General features: G+C 52.3%; 1 protein-coding gene across 1 annotated transcript in view; it reads left to right on the forward strand.

Annotated features, from left to right (window-relative positions):
- TMEM268 (transmembrane protein 268) overlaps positions 1 to 18732 on the forward strand; it is a 29880-nt gene extending 11148 nt beyond the window's left edge. Inside the window, exons 3-8 of the mRNA XM_004712547.4 lie at positions 3368 to 3475; positions 4442 to 4591; positions 7996 to 8106; positions 10433 to 10513; positions 11352 to 11537; positions 17431 to 18732. Of these exons, the coding sequence (XP_004712604.1) occupies positions 3368 to 3475; positions 4442 to 4591; positions 7996 to 8106; positions 10433 to 10513; positions 11352 to 11537; positions 17431 to 17610 (816 nt within the window). The 3' untranslated portion in view covers positions 17611 to 18732. The remainder of the gene's footprint in view (positions 1 to 3367; positions 3476 to 4441; positions 4592 to 7995; positions 8107 to 10432; positions 10514 to 11351; positions 11538 to 17430) is intronic.
- The last annotated feature ends 5718 nt before the right edge of the window (positions 18733 to 24450 follow it).

The raw sequence follows: 24450 nt of genomic DNA on the forward strand, positions 1-24450 counted from the left end.
TATATATACACACACACATACATATTCAGATTCCTATTGCTTCTCCTTTCTCTTTGCCTCTTTTCTTCCTTTTGTCCTTTTATCCATCCATCAATCCATTCGACTGCTCGCTAAGTACATATTCAACATTATGGTCTGCTAGATGTGGTGGGGAGATAAGGAGAGTGCATTTAGCAAAAGTAGGTTTTTGGGTGCCCGTGATGTGCCAGGGACTTTCCTGGGCACGAAACATCGTCCAGCTGCATGGGACCTGGTGCCTCTTGGGGAGAGGAACATGGATCGGATAAATGAAGAGCAGAGCGGACAGGGCACTGGCACTCACGGGAAAGCTGACAAACTCAGCCTGGCGAGTCAGTGGTTATAAAAGTTTCACTTAGGAGCAGAGACGTGCTCTGGGATTCTGAGGAAGAGATAGGACTTTGCTTGGTGGACAGCAGGAAGGACACATGGGGAGAGGCATGCGTCTGCAAAGAGAGGATGCGTGGATTCATGAGAGCCCAATGCGCTTCCTGGCTGCACAGTGACTCGAGGCTGAGGCTGCCTAGGTCCATGGGTCTGGGTGCAGATTGCCGGCTGTGTGAGTTCTGGCAGGAGACTTCACTTCACTGAGTCTCAGCTTCATCAAAAGGAGGGGGACAGGAATACCCATCCCGGCACGTGCTTGGGAGGATGAGTGGACAGCATGCCTGTAGGACACGGGCGACGGGCCTGGCATATCGTCAATACCGACTGACGTGGGGGGATTGCTGCTGCTATGAAGTCCCATTGGTGTGATGTGCCCTCTTCCTGAGGCTTCAACCTGATGACACTGTCCCTCTGCTAACCAGGGCGGAGTAATTATCAACTGGGAAGCCGCACTGCTAAGTTCACCCAGAAGACTTCAGAATTTGCTTCTTTCAAAGGGAATGGCAACCTTGGGGTGGGGGGCAGTGAGTTGATGTTAACCGGGGAAGAGTCCCTTGGAGGCTGAGAATGGTGGCACCACGTAAGGAAGGTGGACCAGGCCACTGAATTGTGCACATGTGCTCTGTCGAGGTGGTGAATGCCTTGCTATGCATAGTCTCACCACCACCATACAAAAGCCAGCAGTTCAAAACCACCAGTCACTCTGAGGGAGAAAGACGGGCTCTCTAGTTGTGTGAAGTTACAGTCTTGGACTCAATTCTACCCTGAGCTGTCCAGGGGCTGTGAGTCCGCGACAGAGAACCCAGACCTTTCTCTTAGACATTTTGGAGAGCTCTTTCTGTTGAAATAAATAACCTGGCGGGAAACAAACAAAAAGCCCACATTGCATTGCAGCCATGTTTTGTTTTATTGTGCTTCATAGATAATGCATCCTCATCATCCTCATCCTCATCATCACATGTTTACCACTTGCAAGTCCGTGCCAATCCTGAGTATTGGCTCCATTTCCGACAGCACGTGCTCATTCTGTGCCCCACGTTCGTAGTTCTCTGTAGAGCTGCCGCACACTTTACAGACTGCAATCAAGTGCCAACACTTTGAGATGGCCCAGGGAACCCCCGAACGTGTGGGAGTCACATCAAGTGGCAGTCACTCGATGGTGACACCGGCGCTCTCTCAGCAGGACAGCTTTATCTTGGGGGTGCTGATGCCACATCCACACGGGGATTGCTTTCTCCCACCTGTCCTTCCAGGCTGCACACAGCAACACACCTCTAGTAGGGAGCTGTCTTCGGACCGGGTTGTGGAACCTCACACGTGACTTGCATATTCTACTGCTCCGTTCCTAAGTATCGTTTGCATGGTTGCATTCTGCTTCCTGACACTCTCAGAAAATCCTTATGCTCCTCAGGCATTGCCCCTGCTAGGAGTGTGGGCAGGAAGACAGCCAGGTGCAGTATTGGGACTTTATTAATCGTTATCAAGAGGAGCCCGGGGGCTTCATGGCTAAGGGTCTGGTTGTTAACCGCAAGGTTGGTGGTTCGAACCCAGCTGCCACTTCTTGGGAGACAAGACCTGGCATTCTGCTCCAATAAAGATTGCAGCCAAGCTGACCCTACGGGGAAGTTCTGCTCTGCGCTCTAAGACAGAGCTTGGTGTCTGTGTTAGACAGGGTTCTCTAGAGACATAAAATCAAATTGCTGATAATTTAATATATTTATTTATAAAGATAACTAGCTGTATAACAAGGAATGAACTGTTAAATCATATACAGTTAAATATATAATACAAGAAAGAGACAGTTCAATTATAAAGCACTACAAATGGCTCAATTCAACTCACTGCCGTGGTAGAGATGTGAGAGACTAGCAGTCCTTCCAGTCCAATCTGCTGCCAGATCTTCCTCTATTTGTAGAGAGAGCTAGGCTATGTCAGCACAGCAGCCAATCAGAAGGCAGGTCACCAACTGCCAGCCAGGTCACCAACTGCCAGTCCCAGCTCCAGCGATGTCTTATAGGGACCTCAACTTACAGCGACACAGTCCACAGGCTAGGTGTCCCAAAGGTAGTGTAGCCTTTAAATTGAGGCGCAGGACAAGCAAGGCAGCTACACACTGGTCCGATGATCAAAGAGCGAGAGACAAGAAAGGCAAGGCTCACCAAGGCATTTATCTCTCTGCCCTTCAGTTAATCCCACTGTGTTTATCGGCCAGGCTGGCACAAGAAACTATTTCAGTGTCCCATAACAGCCACAGGAGTTATTGGTCATACAGCCAACCAACCAACCAACCAAACTGCCATCAGGTCACTTCTGACTCGCAGCAACCCTGCAGGGAAGGGTAGATCTGCCCCTGAGTTCCCAAGACTGTAACTCTTTCTGGGAGTAGACAGCCTCACTTTTCTCCTGCAGAGCAGCTGGTGGTTTCGAATGCTCACCTTATAGTTAGCAGTCCGGCTATGTCAGCAGGACTCCTGTGGTTACTGATATTGCAGCCTGAATAACGGTGCCCACGTATTGCGTGTTCACTGCGGGCCCAACTGTGTGCCAAAGCTCTAGACAAGGTGGAGGCACCGATTCTCATTTTACAGAGGAGGGGACTGAGGCTCAGAGAGACAGGGCTCACCCCAGGTCACACAGTGTAGGAGTTAGTGGCAGGGCCACTGTCTCGGCCCTGGGTTTCTGATGCCAGGGTCAGGCCCTAACCACTAGGCTCCATGTGCCTGCTGTGAGGATCCCTCCCCGGGAAGTCCCCTGGATCTCTGGCTGGCCTCTCTTTCCAGTGAGGCTCTTTCTTCTCTGAGTGGCACTCTGGAGCTGCCCCCAGTGTGCCGACCTCTTCCTGTACTCAGTCCCCCTTCATGTGAGGGTCACATGCACTGGGAATGTGGTGCTTGCTGGTGGGGAGGAGGTGGGGACTGGTTCTCCCGTGACTCATGACTCTCTTTCTCACATGGTCGAGCAGCTCCCTGCTGATCAGTACAGGAGCTTGGCTGAGAGCGCCCTCCTGGAACCCCAAGTGAGAAGATACATCATCTACAACTCCAGGCCCATGCGGCTGGCCTTCGCCGTGGTAAGGGGAGAGGGTGGCCCACACACCGACCCCTGCCAGGGCCCCCTGTGGCCTGACTGAATTTAATCTGGTGTCCTGGAGCCTGCTGCTGGTGTGGGGAAGGGGCTTGGGGGCTGGTGGTACCCCATGGATCTGAATTCAGTAGATGACCAGGTCCCCGGGTAAAGCATTGGTAATTAGGAGAGTTACCCACCTATAGACTCAAGACCTGGGCTTGACCAAGACTTTTTCCTCTCTGGGCCTTGGTTTCCCTACCTGTTCAATAGACAGATCCAGTCCAGCTCTGCTCAGGTGTATGTATGTGTACAGGTAATGCACATGCACACACGTATTTATATGGCCGAGACAGGATTTGCACCCAGGCAGTCTGGCTTCAGCATCTCTGCTCTTAACCACTGATTGGCTGTTTCTTTGTATATAAAAATGGCCAACGAGTGCACCTAACTCCCTTGTTCTACTTTTAGGGAGTAGGGGGTGGCGCCGAAGGCAGCAATGAGTTCTCCCGCAAGTGCTAGGCAGTTACATATGTTCCCTGGCTAACCCTCACTGTAGCCCCGTGAAGTGTAGCTATTACTCCCATTTTACAGAGGTGGAAACTAAGGCTCACAGAGGTGGAATAACTATTCCAAAGCTGTGGAGCTACTGAAGAATCAGGGGACTTAATTTTGTCTCTGAAGGCCCTCCTCTTCCCACTGCAAGGCTCACGCCTTACCTAAAAGCAGAGGAACCAGGACTCGGAGTCGTTAGAATAGCTGTGTTCTAACATTTACTGTTCATAAGTCAGGGCCACCAGCCCGTTCGCACACCCTGGAGTGTCAGCCCTGGACTCTCATTGGCTGTGTGGGCTGGCCGAGTCCCTGGAGGATGGATGTCGAAGCATGAGGGCGTGGGGAAGGGCCCTTTGAACGGAGTTGCTTCACCTGACAACAGGTGCTTTCTGACCACAGCTTCCCCCGCCCCTTGCAGGTTTTCTACGTGGTGGTGTGGGCCAATATCTACTCCACCAGCCAGATGTTCGCGCTGGGGAACCATTGGGTGGGCGTGCTGCTCGTGACTCTGACCGCGGTGACCCTGACCCTGACTCTCCTGCTCATCTTCGAGAGGCAGCAGAGGAAGGTGAGATGGCGGAAGCATTCATGTGGGCTTCCTGCATGAGGCCCGTCCTGGCACCAGTGTCCTAAGCCCACTTGGTTCTTCTCTTCCCCCAACCACAAAAAGGTCCCCTGCTCATATCCTCCCGGTGATAGGAGAAATCGGATTGCATGCGCCCATGATTAACCCTCATTGTCTTTCTGTCGGATCCCTGGGATTGTATTTTCTGGAAGCTGGCTGTGCTTTGAAAGACAATCTGGGAGGAGGAAGGGGAGTACGGATAGCTCTCCTCTGGCACTTTTAAGGACAACCCCCTCCCTGTTCCCCCTCAGTGGCAGGGACTGCACTCCTGGGCAGGGGCAGGAGGACTGCTGAAGCTATTTCACAGGGCACCTGAGGGTAGTGCTGGGGCAGCCACCCCTCCCTTAACCCCAACAACCACCTTTTAGGCCGGGAGAAGGTGGTAAGAGGGTACGGGCTGCTTGTCCTGGGTCCCAGCGGGAGGGGCAGAGCTGGGTCAAAGCCTGAGCTCTCTGATTCCCAGTGGCATTCAGAAAGGAGAGCGATAGCCTCCTAGCCTGTTGGGAGGTTCCTTCTGGGCCGGTGTGAAATGCCCTGCATACATTACCTCCCTAAATCCCTCGGGGGGTGGGGTAGGGGTGGGGAGGGGTTGTTACTCTCATTTTAAGGACCAGGACACACAGACTCAAGGAGTTGCCCAAACAAAGTAATGTAGCTAACAGCCCACTCGATTAGTTTCCTTGGGCGCTGTAACATGTTAGCATAAACGTAATGACTTAACACTGCAAGGATTCATTATCCAGCAGTCCTGCTAGTTAGGAGGCTGACACGGGTCTCCTTGGCTGAAATCAGGTTGTGAACAGAACCAGGTCTCTTTCAGGAGCCACTGGGGAGGGATCCATTTTCTTGCCTTTTCCAGCGTCTAAGCCCACCTGCATTCCTTTGCTTTGGGCCCCCGTCCGCCATGGGTGGGACAAGTCCTGCCCTCATCTCCTTCCCTCTCACCCTTCAGCCTCCCTTTCCCACCCTGACGGTCCCTTGTGTTTACAGTGGGCTCCTGCGAGATCACCCAGGTAATTCCTCTAAGGCCAGCCACCTCCCTTGTTCTCTCATGCAGCAGACACAGTCCCGGGTCTGGGAATGAGGACTTGGGTGTCTTGGGGGTAGGGGATGGCATTCTGTGAACCACACCACCTCCACCACCACCTCCTGGTCTCCAAGAAATAGCTCACCTGGGTGGTTTGAACAAGCTCACAGTGGGACCCAGGGTGCTGGTCTTCTGCTCCTCCCTCCAGGTTCCTAGGGGAGAGCTCCATGGGTCTTGGCGTATATCTTACCCCTCATCCCTCTACTCATTTGTTTCATCCCTTTTACATCTCAAAACACACCTGCAATAATCCTGTCTCATTAACGTGACTCAACCACCCCATCCCAAACCGGGACAACAACCACCCGTATTATAAACCAGAAAACCAAACGCACTGCCAGTGAGTCAGTTCTGACTCACAGAGACTATAGGACAGCCCAGAACTGCCCCTGTGGGTTTTCGAGGCTGTAAATCTTTACCGGAGTAGAAAGCTTTATGTTTCTCCTAAGGAGCAGCTGGTGGTTTCAAACTTCTGACCCTGCGGTTAGCAACCCAAGGCATTACCTACTGCGTCCCCAGGGCTTCTCTGAGAGGAACCTCTGAGGAGAGCAGATGGAGGAGCCTTCTCAACACTGCTGCTGTCCTGAACTTGGACTTCTAGCCTTCTAACCTCCCAGCCGCCCTATAGGACAGAGTAGAACCACCCGGTGTGTTTCCAGGGCTGGAATCTTCACAGAAGCAGACAGCCTCAGATGTAAAAGCCTGTATGGTTGGGGATATAATCCAACATGTACACTAGCTTCCTAGCTGTTCACGGAGCACCTTTCCCACCTCTGCCCCCTCCACCCCCCCAGTATCTGGCAAAGTGCTGGACTTAAAGATCAGGCAGCAAACACCCAGGGGTGCCTTGCTCCCTCAAGTGGCTCAGTGCTGGACGATGGGGAAAGGTTGGTGGACAACCAGAGACACTGTGGAGACGCGGCTGCTGCCCTGTTTCTGTCAGGGCACAGCCTCCCCAGCCCTACAGAGTCGTTCTCTGCACACAAGAGGGTCCCTGAGAGTCCAAACTGAATCAACACCTTCCAGAACACAAGGACAGCATCTGACGGACACGCCAAAAGAAAGGCGTGATGCCCGAGCGGGGAGCGGGCGGTGCGAAGGCCAGTTCTGGCCTGTGTTCACAGGGACAAGTGGGAACTTAATCATTCTGAATGGATCTTTGTCAGGCTTAGCCCCTGGGCTAATAAAATCTGGTGCGGCTTTGATGACCCTTGATCTTGACCTATAAAGACTGCTTTGAGCCAGCACGGAACTCCTCTGGGGAGGGGGCAAAGCAGCGTGGCCTGCTTCAGCAGCGGGAGTGGAAGAGCAGGTGCTTCCTGGCTGCGGTTGTAGTTAGTGCAGGTCCTGCCTGGGAAGCCGGCTGAGTCTGCCGGCCCCCTCTGCCTTCCATCCTCCATTCGGTTGGTAGCCAAGAGGCTAGGCCGCCCAGGGACCCAGAGGGGAACAAGACCCCGTGCCTACTCTTAGATGCAGACTGGAGACCCCAAGTGCTTCTCACTGCGGCTCCTTCCTTCAAGGTGCCTTGCCTTCCCTGTCAGGACCACCGCTTAGTGAGCAGCTACTGCCTGGGGCCTGATCCCTCTGCCCACAGCCACTTTATAGGGACAGGATAGCGTAACCATGGCCAACACTGCCCCATGGGTGAGTTGTAGCTTAGACTGGCTCATCTGTGAAATGGGAGAGTAGCGGAGAGTAGCCGTAGTGCTCTCTGGGGGGCAGTGTGAGAATGAAGTGACTTGGGACATGCGTAGTGCCTCCGATGATGGGTGGTATAATCGGCTCAGGAAATGTTCATTGTTACTACTGGCGACTCAAGGACCCCCGTGTCCCAGTGGGCTAAGCATTTGGGCTGCGAGCCTAAAGGTTGTCTGTTTGAACCCACCAGCCGTTCCATGGGAGAAAGAGGAAGCAGGCTGCTTCCGTGAAGATTATGTCCCCTGAAGCCTTCGGGGCACCTCTTTGTCCTGGGGGTCCATGGGAGTTGGCATGACTCCACGGCCCTGCGTGTTTCGGACCATTCTGCCAGTGGGGGAGACAGTAAGGCTCAGAGAAATGAAGTGGCAAGTCTGGGGCCACACAGCCCCTCTTGGCTCTTGGGGGTGTCTCAGCTCCAGGCCTATTTCACCCTGGATCCCTTGCCCTCCAGGACGGTGAGTCCCCCACCCCACCCCCATATCTTCCTGCTGTCGGTAGTCCGCCTGCAGCAGGTAGCATGGCGGTGGGGCCATGGGGCTGAGCGTGTGCTGTTTCCTTACAGGCCAACACCAACACTGACCTGAGGCTGGCTGCTGCCAACGGAGCCCTCCTGCGACACCGGGTGCTGCTGGGGGTCACGGACACGGTGGAAGGCTGCCAGAGCGTGATCCAGGTACTGTGGCTCAGAGGGACCTGCCTTGCAGGCCTCCTCCCGAGCTGGGCTAATGGGGACGGACGGCCCCATGTTCTCCCAGAGGCCAAGTGCACAGCAGCCCCTCCTGTTCCTCCTGCCCCAGCCTTTCTTCTCCGACACTCCTTTCTGTGGGTAACCAGCCGTGTCACACCTCCTGTGGCAGGGCTGGAGGGGAAGCTCAGCTACGGTCCGAGCCACACGCCTTCAATGTAGGTTCAACAAGCAGATGGTATCTTGATCCTGGCTGCCTCTGGGTCGAGCCCTCCGTGTGTGTGTGTGTGTGTGTGTGTGTGTGTGTGTGTGTGTGTGTGAAATGCGGGGAATACATCGTGTCTGTAGCGGGCAATCAACATTTCAACAGTCATCCTGCATGAAATTCACATTGGCTTGTGCTCACCATGTTGTTTAACCATCCCAGGTAGACATCCTCCTTCCCTGGTGCCCAGTGTCTTCTGAGCACTGTGATCCTTCCCTTGGGGATGGAGGATACTATGGGACCCATGGCATGGCCCCTGTCCTGTAGGAGCTCACTGGCTTCTGAGGGGGTCAGTTGTGGGCACTAGCAGTAACCTCTGTGGCCTTCCAGCCTGGGAGAAGGCCAGCGAAGGATGCTCTTGAGGAACTGCGCAGAGGTAACAGTGGCTGGAAGTCTGGGTGACACAGGGAGTGGCAGTGAGGCTGAAGAGGCAGGTCACGCTCCACAGGCCCATTCCTTTTGGCCAGGTGCTTTGCTTTGCCCGGAAGGCAGTGAGGAGATCTTAAGTGCCCGGGGCAAGGCCACACAGTGGTCTAGGACACTAGTGGGTCTACATGAGCTCCAGGTCTTCTGATCCTGGCTGTGTTCTGCCCAGTGTGCTACACAGTCAACCCGTACCACATCTGCACTGTCGCTGGTCATTGTCCACACCCAGAGGGTGGCCAGGGCGGGGCGTGCAGGTTGGGTTGGGAAGAAGCTCTTCATGGACGTGGTCGCCCATTCCACACATATCTATGGAGAGCCTGCAGTAGGGTAGGCAGCACCCAAGACTCAGAGGCTGTAGCAGAGAGATCCTTGTACTTACAGAGCTTCTTGCACCGAGATCGGTAGGACACAGGGCCCTCTTGCTTGGCACCAGCAAGGGATCTGAAAGGTGTCACAAGATTTCCAGCCGTTCGAGTGTAACACTGCAGGCTGGGAGCCCCTCTCTCTTAGGGGTCACTGACATGGTGACGGGGGTCCTTTCCAGCCTGCTCTGCTTTGAACTCTGTATATCGATAGGCGTAAGAGTGGCTTGGCTGGTGTCCATCGAAAGCATGGAAGGGCGGAGGGTGGCGTGAGTGGCCCATCTTTTAAAATATTCGGTTGCTTCGGTTTCATAACTCTGTCTGGGGCTGAAGTGACACACTGTTTGGATTTGCCCCTGAACCTTGGAAGGGGTGGCTGGGGCTGAGCCGTCAGGGTGGGTGGAGATGAAACAGGAGTGGTACCCATGAAGCAACAGCTGTAGAAGCAGAGTGACAAGGGGCTCGGCGTTAATTACTTGAATCATGCTATTTCCGGCGACGTTTGGAAAGAATGTATAACAATGCATTAAGAAAAGAAGCATTAAAAAAATAGACTCAAAAAAGAAAGGCTCTTGGAAATAAAGATGGTGTGAGAGACACTGGTTGACCTTGAGTCCCATTGGCTCAATCCTGGGGGGTGGGGTCGGGAGGAAAGTGGGGTCTGGGGGTGGCTAGTGGACAGAGGTGTTTGCTTCAGCGCTTCATCATGTTTGTGGTCTGTGGGGTCACGAGAAGATGTTGCAATGCACAAGTGTGGATGATTTTATTTTGGTTGTGGTTGACCCAGCCTCCTGGCACCCGCTGAAATTGCGGTGGAAGCAGGGGATGGGATGAGGACATCCACGCCTATGACCTCTAACCCGACCTTGGGCAGCAAGGGAGAAAGTGGCGCGGGGTTTCACTCATCTGCATGTTTGAGTTTCTGACCGAAGGCATCCGGCCACTGACAACTAAGGGGATAATCCAGATATGGATACACAGTGTCCGGGAAGGGTTTGGGAGGCGTACTGACTTATAGAGATGGGCCTGCTAGAGAGCAAGATAAAAGGGGGGGTCCCTCAGAAAGGGAGGCGGGTGTTTGTGCACATCCCTGGATTTCCACCAGCTCTCACGGTGAATTTTAGGGGCCAGGTGTGTCATCAGAGCGTGCATTCGATCTAAGTTTTACAAGGAAAGCAAGTGTGGGTGGTCCTCAGGGAGAAACCTCGGGGTCAGGGCTGGCTCCGAGCCTCGACGTCCCGACCTCTCTCCCTACCCCCAGCTCTGGTTTGTCTACTTCGACTTGGAGAACTGTGTGCAGTTCCTGACGGACCACGTGCAAGAGATGAAGACTCACCAGGAGGTAAGATGCCTTAGGAGAAGACCAAGCACAATCCTCGATTCCGAAACACAGGAGGCCCAAGGTATAAAATCATGTTCTCGCCACGTTGGGAAGGACTGAAGACAAGGTTACTCGGGAGGAAGAATGCCGTGTAGAATGCCACGGGGTGGGGGTGGGGTGGGGTGGGGAAGGGTCTTCCTCTTCCTTTTTTTACTGAAGACCTCCTCTATGTTTCCTGTCGTGAGCACAGACAAGCCTGCCCTTACCATCAGTAGTCATTGTGAAGACCGGGCAGGGGACAGCATCGCAGATTGAGACCATTTTCACTGGCTCTGAGAGCCTTCCTACCCTGAATGCAGGAAGTCTGCTGAGCACACGGGCACCCTTGCCCGCATTTCACAGAGGGGGGCTTGGAGGCCCTGGGAAGCCCTGGGGCCACAGAGCTGGTCTGGATTCCAAGCCTCCTGACTCTGAGTCCTGGGCTCCACCTTTCCCCGGGTCCTGTAAGCGCTGCAGGTGGGCTTTGTAGCCAGGAAGATGGTTTGCCCTGGTTCGGGCCCATTAGTTGCTGCATAGCCCCCTGGGCAAGGTCTCTGAACCCCTGTTTGTTCATCGGCAGCAGGTGGATAGGAATATCCACACCCCAGGCTGTTCTGCAACAAACGAAACCATGCCAGGGGCCGAGCTTTAGAACCGGCGAAGGATGGTACTGGTGTGGGCACTTGCCTGATCTCACCACCTCGGGTCAGCCTGGGATGCTCTCCCGTGTCACCCTGAGTCCGTAGATGGGTTCGTCCCTTGCTGCGAGATGGCACCCAGCGTAGGACCCAACCCAAGGCCTTTCTTGTTTCCTTTGCAGTCCTTGCTGAGAAGCAGGTTGAACCAGTTGTGCGTTGTCATGGAGACCGGGGTGAGCCCCAGCACAGCGGAGGGGCCCGAGGACATGGTAGAGGAAGCCCCTCTCCTGCCCAGTAGCCCATGTCCCTCCGAGAGGCCGCTCATGCAGACTGAACTCCGTCAGCTGGTTCCCGAGGCCGAGCCAGAGGTAATGGGTGCCATGGCCCATCAGGACCATCTTCTCCTGTGGGAGCCCCAGCTCCAGATTCTTGTAACCAGGCTTTCCTCGAGTTGGTAAAGACTACAGACCTTCGAACACGATAGTGTCCCATCTTGGCACACACCCCTTCCCCCCTCCTTACCTTGGCTTCATAGGAATAATTTTGTATTTGCTGTTTACCCCCTCCATTTAAAAAGTCACAGAGATCCTATTTTGGGGGCAGTTGCTCGGCAGGTCGTTGGCTGTCCCTACGCACCCATGGACACATCTCTGTACCCGTTTGCCCATCTATTCGTCTACCCTTCCAGCCGCTCATCCCATCATCCATGTGTGCCTGTTTGAACGCTCTGTGCATCTCGGGGTTGAATTTTAGTTCCTCCGGCCCCAGAGGGGTGCTGAGTCTTGCTATCCATGGAAGCTGTTGGCCAAGGGCTGACAGACCAGAAATCTGATAAGGTGCTTTACAACTTGTATGGCCTCTGTCTTGCTCTGGGGACAGGCAGGCCCATGGTCAGGAGATGCCCCAGGTCTGGAAGGCTTGTATTTTCTTCTCAACACAGTGGTTTGGGGTCTCAGGATTCAAGCCAGGCCAGTGTGTCTATTTTGCACTGGTGGGGAGTGGGAGACTTGCAGATAGGACTGTGTAAATGAGGACACGATACATTTATTAAGCTCTTCATTTGAATCCCACAGACGTGTTGTTTTCAAAGAGCAGAAGAGATGGATAAGGTCACGTCTTTGATTATGACGTGCGTGTCTAGGTTTATGTGAAAGCGCCCATTAAAGACAGGTCTTTTGAAATCATTTTTCAAATTTATTCCGACCCAGAGTAACGCAATTTCCTGTCATGAATATCAAGTCTCAGTGTGTGTGCACATGTTTTTAAAGTAGCTGCCCTCCTAATTTGGCCAGGAATAAATGAAACCCGTGGCAGGGGCTCAGCACGAAAGGCAGAGTAATCGCTGTAATAGCCTCTGACATTGTTACAGATTTTCATCATTCTGAGAACTCTTTAGCATATCTTCTGAGATGTGGATTATTTTCCCTGCTTCCCTGAGGGGAAAAATAAGGTTCTGAGAGGCCAGCTGACTTGCCCAAGGTCAAGGACAAAGGGAGATTGTGGCCAAGCCAAGGGCGGAAGGCAGGCATGTTGATTTTAAGTAGGTCATTTTCTGGCCACAGTTCCTTGCTTCTTACATTATGGATTTTTGAGTAAATTGGCAAGAAAATGAATCTGAGTTACTGGTGGGCAGCATGTTTGAAACTTAATGCTTTCTAGCACAGGGGACAGTTCACACGAAAGGCCGGTCCTGGAGGGTCAAGTAGTGTTTCTGCTCTTTTGACTCATAACAGTGCTGCTGCTGCTGAGATTATTCCCGAATGCATTTCTTACACACGAGACACACTGTCTCCACTCATCCCCCTTCTCGGGCAGCGAGGTAGACGCTATTACCTTTTCTCTTTCAGTGGCAAGGGCCTGGAATTCCTCGTGTTGAAATTCCCATCCGGCCTTTTTGCTAAAACTGAGTCTTTTTAAAAAAAATTATCTTATTGGGGGTTCTCACAGCTCTTATCACAATCCTTCCATACATACATCATGTCAAGCACATTTGTACATATGTTGCCATCATCATTTTCAAAACATTTTCTTTCTACTTGAGCGCTTGGTATCAGCTCCTTATTTCCCTCATGAACCCTTGATAATTTATAAATTATTATTTTTTTATCATATCTTACACTGACTGATGTCTCGCTTCACCCACTTTCCTGTTGTCCATCCCCCTGGGAGGGGGTTATATGTAGATCATTGTGATTGGTTCCTCCTTTCTGCCCCCCACCTTCCCCTTCCCCTCCTGGTTTCGCTACTCTCATTGTTGGTCCTGAGGGGTTTATCTATCCTTGATTCCCTGTGTTTCCAGCTCTTATCTGTACAGGGTACATGCTCTGGTCTAGCCGGATTTGTAAGGTAGACTTGGGGTCATGTTAGTGGGGGGGAGGAAGCATTTAAGAACTAGAGGAAAGTTGTATGTTTCATCGGTGCTATACTGCACCCCGACTAACTCCTCTCTTCCTTGTGAAACTTCTGTAAGGGGATGTCCAATTATCTACAGATGGGCTTTGGGTCTCCACTCTGCACTCCCCCTTATTCACATCGATATGAGTTTTTGTTTTGGGTCTTTGATGCCTGATACCTGATCCCATTGACACCTCATGATCACAAAGGCTGGTGTTAAAGCTGAGTCTTAATCCCTAAGTCTACAGCCATAAGTAGCCTTGACATAACTCACCTCCTGTTTTTTCAGTTGAGATCGGTACTTGGGAAAGCCCGGCAGTCCCCCCTTCAGGAATTGATGCCCTTCCCTGTACGGACAGACTCCATGTCATTGCCCACTGTAGAGAGTCATGTTTTTGGTTTCAATAAAATGAGGCTTTGTCTCTCCGTGACATTTTCCCAACTACACGTGCTCCCTTTGTGTCTCTCTGTCACATGTTGGTGATTCTTGCACGACTTCAGACTTCTTCACAATGCTGCTGCACACTCAGTAGACTACAGTCCAGTATCAACAGAATGTCACATACATTGGGAAGCCAGAACATGTATGGGCCTCACTTCTTGGTGATGACCCGCTTTATTGCCGTGGACGGGCACTGCTGAACCTGCAGTGTCTGAGTCCTGCCTGTGATTTCAGCGGCTTGACCAGCGAGCTTTGCTTTGGGGGCCAAGCGTGCGTTGAGAGCACGCCGTTTTTGTGAGCAGACCCTGTGAGCACATTGAGGAGCGCTGACTGCCCCAGGAAACCTGGCGGGGACCTTGGGTGCACCATCGAGGGGCTGCCACGGGGACACGAGCTCATCCCATCTTCCCCTGGCTTCATTCAGTGATCTTCAGTGAGTTATGCACAGACACCGTAGACCTCTTCCCAGTTTGCTGAAGTAGGGGGTCCAGGAGGATGAGGGGACCCTTCGTGGGTGGGCTGACTTGATGGCTGTGGCAGTGGGCTCAATCGTTCCAGAGGTTGTGTGGATGGCGCCAGTCCAGATAGAGTCTGGCTCTGGGGGACGTGTGGTCGCCATGGGTCCGACTGCCCAACAGCCACTCACAGCAGCAGACCGCTGGGGCTGGAGCAAGCATGGTCTCCAGCTGACCAGGGAGGACTAGAAGATTCATTTCCCTAGAGCAGCGGTTCTCAACCTGTGGGTCGAGACCTCTTTGGGGGTCGAACGACCCTTTCACAAGGGTCACCTAAACCATTGGAAAACACGTATTTCTTCTTTTTAAATTGAATCATTTTATTGGGGGCATGTACGGCTCTTACCACAATCCATCCATATATCCATTGTGTCAATCACATTTGTACATTTGTTGCCCTCATCATTCTCAAAACATTTGCTTTTACTTGAGCCCTTGGTATCAGCTCCTCATTTCCTCCCTCCCTCCCTGTTCCCCCCTCCCCCATGAACCCTTGATAATTTATACATTATTATTATTTTGTCATATCTTACACTGACATCTCCCCTTGCCCACTTCTCCGCCGTCCATCCTCCAGGGAGGAGGCCATATGTAGATCCTTAAAATCTGTTCCCCCTTTCTCCCTCACCTTCCCTCCACCCTCCCAGTATTGCCATTCTCACCACTCATCCTGAGGGGTTCATCTGTCCTGGATTCCCTGTGTCTCCAGTTCCTATCTGTGCCAGTGTACATCCTCCGGTCCAGCCGGATTTGTAAGGTAGAATTGGGATCATGATAGTGGTGGGGAGAAAGTAATAAAGAACTAGAGGAAAGTTGTATGTTTCATCATTGCTACCTGAACCCTGACTGGCTCATCTCCTCCCCATGACCCTTCTGTAAGGGGATGTCCAGTTGCCTACAGATGGGCTTTGGGTCCCCACTCTGCCCACCTCCTCATTCACAGTGATATGATTTTTTGTTCTTTGAAGCCTGATACCTGATCCCATTGATGCCTCGTGATCACACAGGCTGGTGTGCTTCTTCCATGTGGGCTTTGTTGTTCTCAGCGAGATGACCGCTTGTTTATCTTCAAGCCTTTAAGACCTCAGATGGTATATCTTTTGATAGCTGGGCACCATCAGCTTTCTTCACCACATTTGCTTATGCACCCGCTTTGTCTTCAGCGATTATATCGGGAAGGTGAGCATCTCAGAGTGCCAGATTATTAGAACAAAGTGTTCTTATGTTGAGGGAGTACTTGAGTAGGGGCCCAATGTCCATCTGCTTCCTTAATACTAAACCTATAAATATATGTACATAGATCTATTTCTCCCTCATCATATGTAAATATATTTACATATGTATAGCCTGTATTTAGATCTCTATAAATGCCCTTTGCCTCCTAGTTCTCTTCTCTATTTCTTTTTACCTTGCTTCTGCCCCACTATCATGTTCAACCTTCATTTGGGTTTCAGTAATTCCTCTCGGTTACGTTGTCCTTGATCCAGCCCTGCCAGACCTCCTACACCCTCCTAGCCATTAATTTTCAGTCACTTGTTGTTCCCTTGTCCCTGGGTTTGTTAACACCACTTCCTTTCCCACACCTCCCCCTCTCCCATGTCCCCCCGGAACTGTCATACCATTGTTTTCTTTTCCAGCTTGTTTATCCCTCCTATCCCACCCAGATAGACATGCAGCGACAACAATATGCACAGACACAAGACTGAGCACAACGAAGCAACAATAGAAAATAAAACAATTGCTATAACAACAACAACAACAACAACAAAAGGCAACAACAACAACAACAGCAAACCTATAAATAGTTCAAGGTCTGTTTGTTGTCCTTTACGAGTGGAAAACACTTATTTCTGACGGTCTTAGGAACCGAGACATCACTCCTTTATCTGTCTCCAGGTGGTCTGCCCACATGCAGATATGCCCACATACGAGAACCCGGTGTGGTGACATCGGCGTGCCAACCCCATCACATACACCCTGTACAAACACAGGTGTATGACAGGGTTGGCGCCATAATGTACTTATGCGGATCAGTCACACGTGTAGAGAGCAGCTACTGTGTAGAAAGAAGCCACTCTGTTAAAGAGCAGCTGCTGTGTTGAAAGCAGCAGTAGTGGAGGTAAAATGAGACTTCATGAATTAGAATTACTGGGTAAATATTGTCGAAGATGATCTTTATTGTGCTCTTGCAAAGACTGCCCCGAGAATTTCTGATCTGGTGAGAAAGAAGCTATCTCAACCTTTGCACTGACGTTGGCTTTTTACGCAAACTGTCACAGAACATAGCAATACAGTTTACTGTTGTTATATTAAGACTGTTTCCCATGCTACACCATGCTTCAAGACAAAATTTCATTTATTTGTCATTAGAAATATTTTACAATATATAATTACATATTGTTTTTGTGATAAATCACTACGCTTTAGTTATGTTCAATTTGTAACAATGTAAAGACATCCTCCATATCAGATATTTACATGATGATTCATAACAGTAGCAAAATGAAAGTGATGAAGTAGCAACAAAAATAATTTTATGGTTGGGGTCACCACAACCTGAGGAACTGTATGAAAGGGTCACGGCATGAGGAAGGTTGAGAACCACTGCCCTAGTGCTTTGTGGTGCCAGGGCTCTCGGGGCACTTTCCGCTCCTCTGCCGACAGTGGGGTCACACGTCTGGGATGGGACCCTGGGCTGTCACAGTGAGAGGGATCCAGAGCCGGGACCCCGGACCCCCGTCCAAGAGTCTTCCAGGTGCCCCAGGTGCTGTTGTGTTTCTTCCCAGTGAACCTCACTGCTGGGCCCGAGGGGTGACGACAGCTGGGGGAGGTGGTGGTTTCTCGTGTGTATTTACGCCCCTCCCCTCACGGTGCCTCCCTGTGACCATCACGCGTCTCTGCTCCTTCTAGGAAATGGCCCGGCAGCTGTTGGCGGTGTTTGGCGGCTACTATATCCGGCTCCTGGTCACCCACCAGCTCCCCCAGGCAGCAGGGACTCGGCACACGGACTCTGAGAGGACTCCATGCCCCTGCCAACTCATAGAGGCCCACATCCTGGGCCCAGGGTGCTGCCCGTTCCTGGCCAGGTGACCCAGGGGTTAGCAGGACTATCCGGAGAGGACTGATCCCGACTGACCCGAGAGCTGCTTTCGTTTGAAGACAGAGGAGACAGCATGGGGGATACCCAAACAGTGTCAGTGAATGCTGTCATCATCCTGCTCACGTCCAAGTCCCAGCCTTGACAGGGCCTCTCCACACCTGCTGGCTCCTGGCCTTTTCAGAAGTGGATGGCCGCCAACCGGTCCCCCTTCAAGCTGCCTTTTGAGCTTCTTAGAGCCCTGGATGCGGATGAAAGGGCTGGTCTCCCAGCCCTCTCGATGCACAGAGGGTACAGGAGACAGACTGATGGCCACTGGAGGGAGCGTAGCCGTCTGAAGTCCACTCTCCGATGATGATGTCATCTCCAACCCCTCTGTTCAGAAGGGGGAAACTGAGGCTCAGCAGGGGTCTTCCATTTAAGGCATGGCCTCGGGCCTCTAAAATGATATTTCTCCCCAATCGGAAGAAAGGAAATTCTCAGGCTTTCCTCCATTGTAGGGTTTTCTTTCCCATCAGAAACAAGGACACCTCTGCTGGGGTCCGCTGACACACATATTTGCCAGAGATGGAGGAAAGACAGAACCCAATGGCAGGTGGCCATGAACAGGGATGCCCAGTAAAGGGTAATCCTGCTGTCCTGGCGATCTTGTCTTTGTTCAAAAGCACACCCTCGGGGGTTGCTGCAGCTTAGCTCTCTAGAAACCAGGGATGTTAGTTTTAGGTCAGCAGCTTCCTAGCTGTGTGGCTGTGGCCAGGTCACCCAACCCCTCTGAGCATCCATTTTCCTCTTTACAAAAATCAGTCTGGGGATCATGAGAGGTAGGACAAGGTGACATGCTCTGTCAAGGAGGGGCCTGACTGTTCACCGTCCTGTGCTGGGCCAGCCCCGCCCGGGATGTGGCCGTGGTCTGGATGTATCTTCAGCCTATATGCCGGGCGATTTTAATCACCAAGAGTTTATTCCTGGCAGCCACTAGGGTCTTTCTGATCTGGCACAGAGCAAATGGTGCCTGTGAACCAGATCACACTAAGCCTCTATTTGTCATCTACTTAACATCCGCTCCCCCTCCCCCCATGTAGAATAAGCGGAATAAAAATGTGTTTGCAAAATGACAAGAGCAGCTTTTCAGTTTTAAAGTCTACTCAAAGAGCCCTTAGGAGCCCTGGAGATTCAGCCTTAAGTTAAGCACTGGGTTAGGCTGCTAACCAAAAGGTTAGTGGTTCAGACCCACCCAGAGGCTCCTTAGGAGACAGACTTGAAGATCAGCACTATGGAAAACTGCAGGGGCCAATCTTCCTCATCGCATGGGGTCCCTATGAGTCAACACCAACTAGCCAGCCACCAGCCACCACCTAGGCAGGCCACAGCCTGCCTTTCCTCCCAGGCTCCGCTGGATACACCTGGCCGGCGGGCCCCCAGGACACCTGACAGGCAGCTGTGCTTCCTTCCTTCCTGTGTCAACCCCCTGGGTGACCTCCTCTCGGAGGGCAGATAGAATTATCATTTAGGAAGTGCTCAGTACGGGTTTAAAGATTTTGATTTTCAGAGCTGTTTCTGTTTGATAGGCCAAGTACACGGTTCTCACCCCACTGCCCATGACATCCTGCCTTCCCGTCCCGTGGTTACCGTAGTTGTAGCAGTCGAACCGATACAGGTACGCTGTGAGTAACCTGAGCCCATGGTTTACATCAGAGGGCACCCAAGCACGTTGGGCAGCCCCGGGGATTTTGTCAAATGCACAATGCACTCGTCCACCATCACAGAATCCTGCAGACTTACCTCACCCACCGACTCTCTCGAGATGGTGAAGTAGCAGGAAGTGGCCGTGAAGGCGTGGCCCACGTCGGGGTGCTGGGCTCTGTCCCCGAGGAGCAGCAGGATGTTGGAGAAGGACTTGGCTCTAAGCTAAGGTGACCAGATTTTAACATTGGTAAAGTTGGATACCATGGATAAAACTCATATCCTGGCGAAATAGCCACATGGTAGCCAAAAACTGTGTACCCTAGCTTGTTGTGCATTCTTTCCAAGAATCAAGACTTTTTTAAAACACCGTGGGATGTGGGAAAAATTGTTAAAAATCGGGTCTGTCCCGCCAAAAGCGGGACGTCTGGTCACCTTACTCTAAGCTCTTCAACCACTGAATGGGGCTAAGAGTCCCGTCTTGGAAGGCCTCTGTCTCGAGGCTTAAAAAAGTGGTGGTGGATGTAAGATGCTTGCAACATAAGAAAAGCTCAATACACGGTTGCTATTTTGTTCTCTCTTCCTCTGTCTTGTCTGCAGCGGGTGGGCCATCTGTGTTTTTGTTGACATTCCGGCTCATTAACACAAAAACCTGAAACTCGCTGCTGACTCAGAGACCCGCTGTGGGATCCCAACACTGTAACAGTTTATAGGAGTAGAAAGTCCACTCTTTCTCCCATAAAGCTGCTGCTGGTTTTGAACTGCAGACCATATGGATTGCAGCCCAATACATAACCACTACACACTGGAGATGTTTCCTGAATAGGACCACCTTGGGAAGTACCAGCCTTGCATAGCCTAAAATGAAATGACCAGTGTGTCCTGTCAACCTGGCCTTGCAACCACCTCCTTCTCCATCCTCTCTCTGCCTTGCAAAAGCAGCCAGGGACCTCCTTTCCCAGAATCGTATTACCTGGGACATATCTAGTAACCTATGAATCCAAGGCAACGTTAAAGAGTCACGATGACTCAGACACTTCAGGACCGTGATGAACCTGGAGGCCAGACATTGCGCTGAGTGAAATCAGTCACTCACAAAGGACCAGTACTGTATGAGATCACTATGGTAACAATAAAAGGTTTTCCCCCTAAGAAACATTCTGTGGGGGTTATCAGGGCTGGGAGGGGAAGAGAGGTAGACACGCATTGACTTGGGTGAAGGAGAGGGCCATACCCGTTAAGAGGGAGGTCAGCAAAAGCCGATGGAGGTTGTGGGAGGCACTGGGACCATGCAAGCATTAAAATCACCGGAGGAAAAGTGCACAATCCCTCAATAGTGATCTCTGAGTAGATGCACGGGTTGGCATGCAGGCTGAAGGGGAGTGAATGAAGCATGAGGCTATGGATGTATATCGGTTTGATGGAGGATATTTGTGCATGAATGTTTGTTCTTTTGCTGCAAATATATCCATGAATGCGGTGGAGCAGACAGGGGCCAAAGTTACGCCAGCTTCTTGGACACAACCAAATGCCCTGAGGGGATGAGTCACTGGGCCTTGGGGGTCAGGACTGTGGTCTCAGGGGACACTAGGATCAATTGGCGGAGCATAGCCCATAAAGGCATGTTGTACAGCCTCTTTGACGAATAGCGGCTAATGCTCAGGAGCAGCCATCGGAAGAGCAACTAGCGGTCTCTTCCTGTCCGGAGGACAGCGGAGCGATGGAAATTCGAGAGGAGCATTTAGGCCAGTGGACCCAAGGATCACGTGGACATCGTCTCTGTGATCCCAGGACCACAAGATCTGGATGGTGCCTGTTGCCAAAACCCACTCACCGCTCTCCAAGAGATACATTAGAAGGTCCCGTGTAAGGTGGGAGAAGACATGTGGAACAAAACGCAAAATCTCCATCTTTGATTGGATAGAGACTGGTGGGGGTGCCAAGCCCAGAGCTTATAGCCACCCTTCAGATCTGGAGCTGAGCTCATCCCTAAACTGAGGTCTCTAAGGGGAGCAAGCATGCTGGTGAGGTACACACACGTTAGCAGAATCAGCCACTTGAGATCAAACAGGCAGCACATACCAAGGGCCGTGGGGAAGGGTTAGGACCGAAGAGAGAATGGAAAACAGCAAACGGAGGAACTAGGAAAGAGAAGGTTCCCTGAGGAATGGCAGGGGAGGAGCTGCGTAAAAAATGTGTGTGGCTTGTTGGGTGGCAAGCCATCTGCTCTGGAAGCCTTCCCCTTGTTCACAGCAAGTGACAGGATAAGGCTGCGGGAAGAGACACCTGCAACCCAGGCCGCCTTCCTTCTAGCTGCTGCCGAAGTTCACATCTGGGACTGCCTGTCCTGATCGCCGACAGGGCCTTTTCCTGGATGCGCGTGTCGGGGCCCTGTCAGAAGACAGAAACCACACAGCCCTCTGAAGACGAAGAGTCATAAAGAATCGTCAACAGTAAGACCCTCCGGAGCAGTAGGGAGATGTCAAGAGGACTCTGAAGAATTTAGGAATCGTGCTGCCACCTCCAGGGCTGAGATAGCACCAAGGAAGAAACAGCCTCCTCCCGCTGCGCCCCCCCCATGCCCACCCTCAGTGGAGGTCCTGACCTCTGAAGCCACCACACAGGGCCTCTGGATGGCAGAGGCCGGGTCTGCTAAAAATCTGCCCCCGGAACCTGCCGGGCATGTGTACTTGCTGGTGTTCAGAGAAGCTGGCCACCGGGATGTGGAGCGTCCACGGTAATGGGTCTCATGGGAGGTGCGCTCATTTGTGAGGGTGGTCGGGAAGCTGTGCTGCTGAGCACCAGGCACTGCAGGGTCCAGGCACTGGAAATCGCCTTTGGGTGCCTTTGGAGAAACCCCATGCAGGGCAGACGCTGGGTGCCACCTGTGCTGTTACAGCCTTGCTGTGACATCTCTTACAGCTGTCTCCTTTCCCCTATGGTTTCTTTCCCCATCCTCTTCCCACCTTTCGCCCATTGTCCTGGTATCGCTATTCCCTTTTCTGTTCCTGAGGGTTTATCTGACCTGGATTCCATTTGTCATGAGCTCTTACCTGTACCAGTGTACATGCTCCGGCCTAGCCTGAAGTAAAAGGCAGGACTGGGGTCAAGAAAGTGGGAGGTAAGCCTTAAAGAAACAGGAATATTGTGTGTTTCATTAGTGCTATCCTGTACCCTGGTTGACTCATCCCTTCCTCGTGACCCTTCTGTGAGGGGATGTCCCATTGTCTACAGATGGGCTTTGCGTCTCTGCTCCAACCCCCCTCGTTCTAAACAATATGTTTGTTGTTTTGGGTCTTCTGATTTAAAGAGTCCACCGCTTATTTTGGAATTTGGACTCTGGCGGAAAGAGTAGGCAGTGAAATGTCCGTTTGGAACCGAGAGCAGTGATGGCCGCTGTCCCTGGGACAGGCAGTGCCGCCCACTGGTTAAGCATGAACTCCAAAGGCAGACCTCCCGGCTTCCTGTCTCAGCCTCGTGTGACCTGGAGAGAGAGAGAGGTGTAGTGGCTTCCGTTTTCTGACTTACAGAACTGGGATGATCGTAGCGTCAGCCTCACTGGAGGGGTGTGCTGACTCCGTTGATGTTTGTAAACGAAGACGAGCTGGCACAGAAACGCTCTGTAGGTGCAGTGGGTCAACCATTGGGCCGCTGACCGCAAGCTTGGCGATTCGAACCTGCCTCCCACTCCGATGGAGAACATGAAGCCGTGGGCCTCCGTGACATCTGACAGCCTCCGAAACCCCTGCGGCTCTTCTACTCTGCCCCCCGGGCGTGGCAGCAGTCAGACTCGGCTCCTCAGCAGCGGTGTCATCACCACACCGCACAGTCAGCGCACCCTTCCAGTTGCAGCCAGGCTGGGTTTTCCAGGGCAGGCGGGCTGTTGGCCTGTGACACTGTGCCAGGAGACAGTCTGGTCTCTTTTCTGAGGTGCGAGGCCGGGAGAAGGGGTGTGAACACCCTAAATTGTCTTTGTAATAACCTGCCCACTTCATCCTGTGAAAACCAGAAGCTCAGCTGTATCTGTTTGCTGCACAGACCCTGTTCGCGGCTCCCCTCCGCCTGGATCCCAGGCTCCGAATGGCCTGATCTGCCCTCTGCCCCTCCCACCACAGCGGGCTCAGCTATTTACTTTAGCCATTCTGAACTTTTCAGTTCGCCACCCTTGCACCCCATCTCGTTTCCTTTGGAAATACTGTTCCCCTGCCTGCTTGCTTGGCTTATTGCCCTTTGACCTTCAGAAAACTCTAGCAGTGAGTTCTAACCATGCACGAGTCTAACACAGGAAGCCACCCCTGAACTCTGCCAAATTCCACTCCTGGTTTTGCTCCCAAAGCTGCCCCAGCAGGTTGAAATTCCATGCTCATGTTGAAGTCCGGCTCACATTGAAGGTACTTGGGTCTCCTGAAGGCTGCTCATGTTGGCACACAGTTTAGCACAGACCAGGTCTGTCTGTCCACTGGCTGTGCCTCGAGCCCCCCCTCCCCCCAGGGCTGCCGGTTGCAAAGCTTTGCACACCCCATCCACCCTCCTTTCACCCTGACTGAACGCTAAGCAACTTCATCCAGTAGATTCACTTTCTCCTCCAGTTTCAGTGCCGACCACTTTCAGCTGCCTTTCCCACCACCAGACCCCTCCTCAGGCCTGTGTTGATAAAAAAAAGTGTGTTAGCTTCCTTAGGAGCGACTGGAAATAGGTTCAAGCGTCAAACCCACTTAGCCTTAAAAGAACTGGCTGGCTCTCATCGGCCCACCTTCCTGGAAGTCTCAGGAGTAGGGTGGAGGAAAGGGAAGAGAGGAGATACGCTGTCGTGCGATTCAACCAAGGGCTTTAATGGGAGGCAGGTCCCCTCACAGTGGCCTTTTCAGGAGCTCAGATGGCTCACTGGTGGCGCAGGGATGGCTCAGACATCTTCTCCTCCGGGGAGTTTGTGAATCAGTCTTCATAACGCCTGTTCACCGCCCCCTTGCTCCAGGGGGCGCTCCAGCAGCTGTGCAGACCTGCCAGGGCCCCCAAGACTATATCCTTCAGGGTCTCCCATAGTTGCACCTCGACACTGCCCCCCAGTTGTTGGAGGGGTCATTGAGGCGTCTCCTGGTCAAAGAATTCTGGTGAGGGCTCGCTTTCAAATCTGAAACAAATGCAGGGGC

This window comes from Echinops telfairi, unplaced genomic scaffold, assembly GCF_000313985.2.
Source record: "Echinops telfairi isolate 266 unplaced genomic scaffold, ASM31398v2 ScPeMD7_7410;HRSCAF=8448, whole genome shotgun sequence".
Lineage (NCBI taxonomy): Eukaryota > Metazoa > Chordata > Mammalia > Afrosoricida > Tenrecidae > Echinops > Echinops telfairi.